We start from the raw sequence: 8,621 nt of genomic DNA, 5'->3' as shown, positions 1-8,621 counted from the left end.
CTTGAAATGTTAAAATTTGAGAATAAAAGGGTTGAGTTCAAATACCATAAACATCTGAAACGAGTTGAGGTTCATATAACTAAGAGTTTTTACTGTATCATCCCTCCCGATTTAGCGATGATGTTGGGATTTTCTCTTAAGCAAGAAGGTGAATATGAAATTTGTAAATCTTCGTTAGTCCCTTATACCGTAGATATGGACGTAGGATTACATTCATTGTTTGTCTATTCTGACATCGTTGAAAATACGATCGCGGGGGACAGGAACGTCCCTCTTTTAAGAATTATTAACGTGAAAGGAAAAGACGGGGAAACTGTGAATACTGAATTTTCTCGTACACATAACCTACCCGCCGCTTCTTCCAACATACAAACTATCGAAATTAATCTTATGGACGACTTGGGGAACCCCGTGCAATTTGAACGTGGAAAGGTGCACGTTACTCTACATTTTAGACCGCGGAGGGCCTGGCTCACTATATAATAGCGAGTGTCGGGAACAAGTAGTCCTCAGTTTAATGAAAAGTAACGAATGACGAACATCATGAGACGTCCGCAATACATTTCCTCCGTAAGCGATTTCGAGAGGTACTATTTAAATCAGGCTGGATACGGATCAATCCCCGTGTATCGCGGCGTGGGTGTCCAGAGAGGCTATGGATTGGGTAACATACTCGCTTCGGCATTTCGTCGTGCCATGCCGCTTTTGAAGCGCGGAGCCCGGTTTCTAGGAAGAAAATTTCTCGATACTGGAGCGTGTCTGACGTCGCTAGCGGTATCCCAATTAAATCATCGCTAGCGAAGAGATCTAAGAGCGCTGGTAAAGAGACATTGTTATCAGCCGCGGAAGCCGTTACGCAAATGACGGGATCTGGAATTAAAAAGAGGCGTAGAGCATCGCGCAAAGTCACTCGAGCTAAAACCAAGAAGAAGAAAGCATCGTGCCGATCTTACTCCGATATATTTTCATAAAGTCTTAGAATGGCGTTGATACATCCGAACTCTAGTCGTTGCGTGAATTCCGAATTGGACCTTTTCGAAGTCCCGTTAACGCAAACGGGGATTATCGGTGGCGAATGGGTCGAATACCACCCCATTTCCAGCATTAGCAACAATTCAGCGTTAACGTTTTGCATTAGTGGGAATTCCGAAGCGTACATCGACCTATCACAAACTCTCCTTCACGTTCAGGTGGATGTGAAATTGGAAAACGGATCTTACCCTAAAGCTGCCGTTGTTACTCCGGCGGGTGTGGTTACGACCCCGGCGGATAATGTAGCCCCCATTAATTTGTTTTTGCACAGTCTATTTCCCGAAGTCCACTTATTTTTAAACGAAAAATCAGTTACTCCTTCCGCTCAGAATTACCCGTACAAAGTATGATTCAAACTATGTTAACATTTGGAGACTCTGCTAAAACGAGTCATCTTACCAGCGGCCTATTCTATCGCGACACGGCGTACGAGTTCAACGATTTCGTGAACAATAAAGGTTTCTTACAAAGAGCCAACTTCGCACAAAAGGAAACTATAGATATGATCGGCGCTTAGATATTTGTCAACAGCCGCGCTTCCTTTTGAACTTGGTGGATTTAAAATTTGTTTTTGGGAAATCAAATACCGAATTTTATTTACACTCTGACGTAAAATGTAAATTGGACATTAAATCAGCTTCGTTGTATTTGAGGAAAGTCAAGTTAATTCCCGAAATCCCACTATCACACGCCAAAGTGTTACAAATGTCGAAAGCGAAGTACCCAATTTCCCGCACGGAAGTGATGTCGTTTTCGATTCCGAGAGGCAACATGAGCGTCGTGCAAGATCATTTATTTACAGGACAAATTCCGAATAAAGTCGTAATCGGGATGGTTGAGCAAAACGCGTTTCTGGGTGAACTTAAATCGTCGCCATATAATTTCCAGCATTTCAATTTAAACCACATTGGTTTGTTCGTCGACGGCAGTAGCGTACCACATAAAGCCCTAACACCTAACTTCGTGGAGCGTAGCTACATCCAAGCGTACACCAATTTATTTAATCAAACGGGTCAGTGGAACATTGACGAGGGAAACCAAATAAGTCGCGAAGATTGCCTTTTCATCTACGATTTGACCGCCGATTTAATGAACAATGCCTCTCATTTTCATCTTGTTAAAAACGGAAATTTGAGGCTGGAAATGAAATTCGCTTCCGCGTTACCCGAAACGATTGCCGTAATTGTTTACGCGGAATTCCAGAGTTTGATTTAAATTGATAAGAACCGAACCGTAATCTTCGACTAGAATGGACACAATGCAGCTAACGAGAATTTTGGAGAAAGATAATTTCACCGGAGACTTATTTCGAGGCGTATTCGCCGCGGACCAACTACCAAAGTTCGTGACGACGTTTCCATCTCTGTATATCGTGAACACGGATACGTCGAATGACGATGGTCAGCACTGGATAGTTTTGTTTTTCTCGAAGAATAATACAAATACCGATATGTTCGACTCCTACGGTAACCCCCCAGATATGTTTCGCTTTAATGACTTTGTCGAAAGAAATAGTAAAACTGTGACATTTAACTCTTTACAACTTCAAGGAAATCGAAGCGTGACGTGTGAAGGTTTTTGCGTGTATTTTGCTCTTAATAGATGTAGGGGTGTAAAAATGTTCGATATTGTGACTAGATTTTCTAAAAATAAAAATGTAAATGATAAAATGATAAAAGAATTTATGTATTCAAGGTATTCAATAAATTTTCAATAACTTAGTAAAACTTCTTTAATTTACATTTAACATTCAAAATAACACCAGTGAGTTTGTTTGGTGATCTCCACAGGTCTACATTACATCAAAGTAAAAATTTGAAAAGTTAGTTACAGTTTTACGTTAAATTAAAAATATCATTTAAATAAGATAGTTTCATTTTATTTACATTACGCTTTAAGTTCAAAATATATTTTTAATATAAATACAATAGAAGACTGAACTATTGGCGATTTGAAATATCGATCCAGTAATGACCATGCGATAGGGTTCGAATGCCGTCCCCCAAAATATACCTTTTATTATCGCATGGATTAAGAGACATTTTGTTTTGGGAGACGGTAAATAGCTGATGCCTCTGATTGACGATCCGCTTCATAGAATTGCTCGTAATTCGAGTAGCCATGAGGCAGTCGCGGTAGCTCGAGTGTCGGATATCCTTTTCCACTACTCGCTTACAAACACCTTTCGCGGTTTTTTCTCCCCCGTTTCCGAAAGGATGGAGTACATTTTGGGGCGGAGCCCAACGAACTCCCGTATAGGGATCCCATCCATTTCATCTTTCCAATGACTTTTTTTTACGTCATTGAAAAGACGATGATTCGTGGGATACCCCGAGAAATCCAAGAGATGGGAGGAATTTCCGAAGTCCGTGTAAACGTCCTCTGTTTGTATATTGTACGCCAGGCTGTCCGTGTCCGTGAAAAGTAATCGGACCTTTTCACCGTAGGTCTTGCGCATGTACTCGTAATGAAACTCGTACATGGTTAGTTTCGAAAGATCCAAAACGGTGAAACCGGTGTAAATTGGTCTATTCAAAGTAAGCGACTTCTTCTTCATATGAATACCCACGAGTTCGTTGTGGAAAATCGTGAATTTTTCAAATGCCGGAGAAGACGCTTTCTTAATAGCCCGCTCAGGTGTTTGTACGAGATGGAAATCTATCCGATTTCTCAAGTTCTCCATTGTTTTACCTATTATTGATACGAAATGAGATTAGTACTTATTATTCCGATAATTTGTATACGTGGCTACTTGCGTATTAACGAAATTACATTTATTAAACCAAAAGAATTTATTTCGCACAATAAATACTGTTGGTAAAAAAAATAATCTACTTATTTTTCATTTACTTTGATTAATAACGTACCAAAACAGGAGTTGTTTAAAAGTTTGAAAAAATCTTTTTCAAAACGGTTTTTGGCAAGTTTCCTCTTTTCGGTATTGAAATTTATGAATGGGCGAAGCCAGGGAGACTGATCGAAAGAGAGTATTCTCGTGAGTTTAAGTCCCTTCGATACGTAGTATTTTAAATTACGATAGTGAACTACGTATCGCTCTTTGTTGTTGAGATTAGGGACGAGCTTAGGCAGAGTGTCTTTTGCGGGGAGGTTTAATCTTTGAAGCATCAGTTTGTAATAGGAAGAAAATTGATCCGTAGTTATTCTTTGAGATTCGGGTGCGAGGGGGTAGCAGTTGTGTTCATAATGCAACTCAACGGGGTATTCCAAGTCGACTTCCAAAATGAAGCCGTAGGGAGACTCGTGCGATAAAGTAAGCACATGTTTATGGATGTAGTCGAGTAGGTCTTCGACGGGAACCCAAGCGAACATACTCGTGGGTAAGTAATCGACCATGGCGAACCCGTAGAGATTATTTTTGTCGAGGTACATGATGTAACTACACTCTTTATTGGGGTCGTAGCTGTCGGGGATGTACGGGTTATTGGCTTCGGCGTAGCGGTGACTAATCATCGAAACTCCTCCCCGAATGCCACGTTCAATAAACAAGTGCATGTCAATATCGAGTAGTAGCTCCAACTTCACTTTTGTCATGCGGAGGGCTGACTCCCAGGCAAACCCAAGTCCCGTGTACGCGTGCGCGCAATCTAGGCCGTAGTATTCTACACACATAGCGCGGAAACTCTCGAATACGTCAGCGAGTTGGAGGGTATCCGCCTGCACGTACAAATCGTGTAGTTCACCTGTTAAAGAATTTTATCACTACCACATGTTCCACACTTGGCGGACATTTTCGTAACTCTCATCCGTTAAATGTTCGCCAGTGAGGGTGTTGAAAAATGTCTCTTTGGGTGGTAGTGCTGTCTCTTCAAACTTGTCTACGTCACTCATGTAGTCGTAGGGATACGTTAACTTTTTGAGCAAATACGGGATTTGATGAGTTGGATAGAAAGAGCTCAAGATGGGGAATTTTTCTTGACCTCCAGTGGCTAAATTTGAAATTAAAGTTTCGAGACTAGCGGGCATAAAGCGAATAGAGTCGATGAAACGGAGGCGACCGAAAGTGAAGCTGATATACGTTTCGGCGTTAGATGGAATACAGAAAATGTTTACACTTTTTATCAAACAAATCCTTTGCATGATAAGATGGGCATCGTATCTGAAATTTTATATAAACACGTTATAGTTTGTAAATATTGGAATTAAAAAAAAATACAATACCGTGATAAATTATGCATGATGACCGGCGTGAAATTTCCCACTCGCAGCTTTAGATTACAAGAATTATGCGCGACTCCCCGGAAACGTCCTAATAATTATAATTCCGTGTTAACTTATTTATATCTGAAATAATCAAATACGTAAGTCGTACCGGTATAATGACAATGATCTCTGACTGCCGGATCATCTTGCGTAAGAATTTTCTGACACACGTAACATTGTGTCGCGGTACGGCACAATTCTTCTTCGACTGGTGTGAGATTCATTGGAATATTTTCCTTCAATAATTTGGTGATGGTGCTCCGTTCCATCAACAAACTTTCAAGAAAAATGTCGATAGCGTCGGTTCCCCTATACGTAACAGGGGCATTTGGCTTTCCTGTAATAATGATAAACCTCGTAGCGAAAATAAACTTTTTAATGAAACCAAATATAAATACCGTCGGGTCCTATTACGACGTAACTAAAACCGCAAGCTACGTGCTCCGAAAGTTTCGTTGTTGATGATAGTGAGGAATCGGGTAAACAAGACTGGATTCTGTCAATTATAAATTCAAAATCCGCGTAAATGACGTAGGGAACCTAAAAATAAATGTGTTAAGCTCTTAAATTCATGAATTTCCGAAATTATTTTTTACCTTTTGAAGCCCATCAATTTTTTCGAATTTTAAAACGGGATTTTTGTGTGGCATTTTGACAAGTTGGGGGTCGTGAACGTTGCAGTTTTTCACGTGTTCACTATGGTTTCTAGCACTATTTTGTCCTGAAAAGAGATGTAAGCAATAACGACACACGTGAATTTTCCCGTTATGGTTTGTGAAATGACTCAATAGTCGACTAATATCCATAATTAGGCAAAAATGTTGGTTTCCTTTTGACTTGAGATAAAGCAGATCTATTTGCCGATCTTCGGGGGCTCTGTTTATAGATTATTTTTATTTTCAAATTTTTTGAGTTTAAAATGATTTAATTCGAAAGGAAACGAAATGTCGCTGCAGTCTAATTCTTTTTCAAATATCACGTATTTATTCTGATTATCGCGATGGGAATTTGGAGGTTGTGGATTAAGTTTAGCGAGGACGCACCACAAGAAACACTTTTGGTCTTTGGTTTTAATATTTAATACTCCTTTGCCGGTATTATTGAGCTCAGGGGGGAGATTTATATACGTACCCCTGACCAGCGGTATGTACGCTATATTATTGATTTGAAGAAACAAGATACGGTCTATGGTCCAGCCACTGCCCATATATTGGAATTCCTCAATCGCGTGTGTTATTTGCTTCACACACGTGTCTATTTGTGTTGGTATTACATCTGGTAAAAGTGTTGCTTGAGTTTTGCACCGGAAATACGGTAATGCCTCGACTTCCGCACCATCGTTCAATTCGCGTACGTATCTCACGCGAATAAAAATGTTCCACTTTAAGCCCCGCTTCTTATTTAAGTGTTTTTTTAAATACTTCATTAATGCTGGTTTTAATGTTAAAATTAATATTTCGGAGTCTGTTTGGGTCGTTTTCGGAGTATACCGCGAACTGACGATAGCGTCCTCAAGAACGGAGACTTCTTCGATGTTTTGAAGAAAATCGTCCTCCGATTGCTCGGATACGCCGACGGTTAGGAGATTTTGAAGCGGTTTTGGGTTGTCTTGATATCGGTGGTCTGGTGTGGCTGAAAGTTGGCTAAGCTGATGAACTCGCGAATGTTGAATTAATTTGTATCTTCGCGCAAAACTAATGTTACAGGTTGAGCAAACATATTTTACATTTTCGTGTTGTTCTCGTACGTGGCGATTTAAAATTGACTTTTTAGCGCATACGGTACACGGAAACATTTGTATGGTCTAGCGGTTCATCGCAACTGGTAAAGAGTGAAGGACTGACCCGATCTTTTATACCCTCCGCTTTCTTGCCTATAAATCTGATATTGTTAGACTCTGAACTCCATATATGAGAGATATTTTTATTTATAAAAACTCTATATATCCCACTGTAGATTTTGTAATATGATAACGTTAACCAATATTTCCAGTATTATTTTGAATTTTTTTTAATTGGTGTTCACTGACATATCCATTACTATTCAGTGGTACATCTATTCAGAACTAAAATATAATTTGTTTTTTTTTTGCATTTATTTATTTATTTTTAAAATTATAAATTTTGAAACTCTTCTCCGAGAGTTTGCTTTATGACGTCTTCTAAAGCCAGCAAAGCTTCCAAATCACCGTTATGATTATTTTTTTTATTTTTTTCGTCATTCAGTGAATTTTTTCTGTTTTTTTTTTTAATTGACTTTTCCACCGGTGTGCTCCTCTTTTTTAAGTTTCGTGAGGTGGGAGAAGTGGGGGATAAGGATGTCGTTGCTTGAGGTGTTGAAGTAGGTGATACTGATGTGACCGATGACGAGGAGGTGGCTGCGGAAGAAGTTGAAGGATAATGTGTGGGAGATGTGGAGAGCAATGGGATGGAGTTCATTGCCAAAAAAAGCGTAGAGGCTTGGACATCCTCCTCCACAGTAATAGTCAAATCCATCTTCTCCAACTTTAAAAAAACATAATAAAATGAAAACACAGTCTTTTGTAAAAAAAAAAGGTTTTCAAAAAATAAGCATACTCATGATACCTGAATTAATGCCATCATCCCTCCGAAGGCCAGTCTTATTTTAGCAATATTAGGGTGGTAGCAAAGGTGGACTTTGATGGTGTTGCTTTCTGGATCGGGTTCAAAGTGGCACCAAAATCCTTTATGATATTTTCGAATAACAACTTCGAAGGTTCTAAAATTAAAATGGGGTAAATCGGGGCGACCTGGAATTAAGCCCAAGGTAGCTGTATATTTTAATACCGCCACTACTACTGTTTTGTCTAAAGATGACATGTTTCCAGTTATTATTCAGAAGTCTGTATGACTTTGACTAAATCAGCACGAGCTTATATTCTAGTCGAAAGGTGGAATTTACAATAACAAAAGTTCGATGTACATTCCTTACATTTCGAAATTGGTTATCTCTGCGTTTGTATGGGAACGGATTTAATTTTAAAGCAAAAATATATTTTAAAAGTTCGATGTACATTTCTTACATTTCGAAATTGGTTATCTTAGTGTTTCTATCGGATCTAACCAGATTGAAAATGGAATTTGTATATCAACGTGATAGTTTAATCGATAAATATTACAAATATGATATAGACTCGGAACAACAAAGTGCTTCACATTCGGTTATTATAGTTAGAGGTCGGGGATGGTTGACTTTTATTCAATAGATAAAGCTTTCAGAATTATTCGTAAAACGTTATTGTTATTGAGTTAAGAAACGGTAAAATGGTTTGAATCAAAATATTTTATTTTCATGACAATATTACATATTCCATAATTTTATTTTCTGCGCTTTGAACAACGCGCAAT

General features: G+C 38.9%; 1 protein-coding gene across 1 annotated transcript; it reads right to left on the bottom strand.

The window, feature by feature from the left end:
• Positions 1–2,569: 2,569 nt before the first annotated feature.
• Positions 2,570–5,228, bottom strand: LOC149927829 (uncharacterized). The gene is made up of 5 exons (XM_090157866.1): positions 5,212–5,228; positions 4,771–5,149; positions 4,068–4,707; positions 3,363–3,723; positions 2,570–2,675 (listed from the first exon to the last, which is right to left on the bottom strand). Exons 1-5 carry the CDS (start codon positions 5,226–5,228, stop codon positions 2,570–2,572), a joined length of 1,503 nt encoding a protein of 500 aa, XP_090013992.1.
• Positions 5,229–8,621: the final 3,393 nt, after the last annotated feature.

The sequence above is a fragment of the Leiobunum rupestre genome, chromosome 9, assembly GCF_980474605.1.
Source record: "Leiobunum rupestre chromosome 9, qqLeiRupe1.1.hap1, whole genome shotgun sequence".
NCBI classification, from domain to species: domain Eukaryota; kingdom Metazoa; phylum Arthropoda; class Arachnida; order Opiliones; family Sclerosomatidae; genus Leiobunum; species Leiobunum rupestre.
Note: the sequence above shows the minus strand (reverse complement) of the source record. Positions and strands in the feature narration are given on the sequence as shown.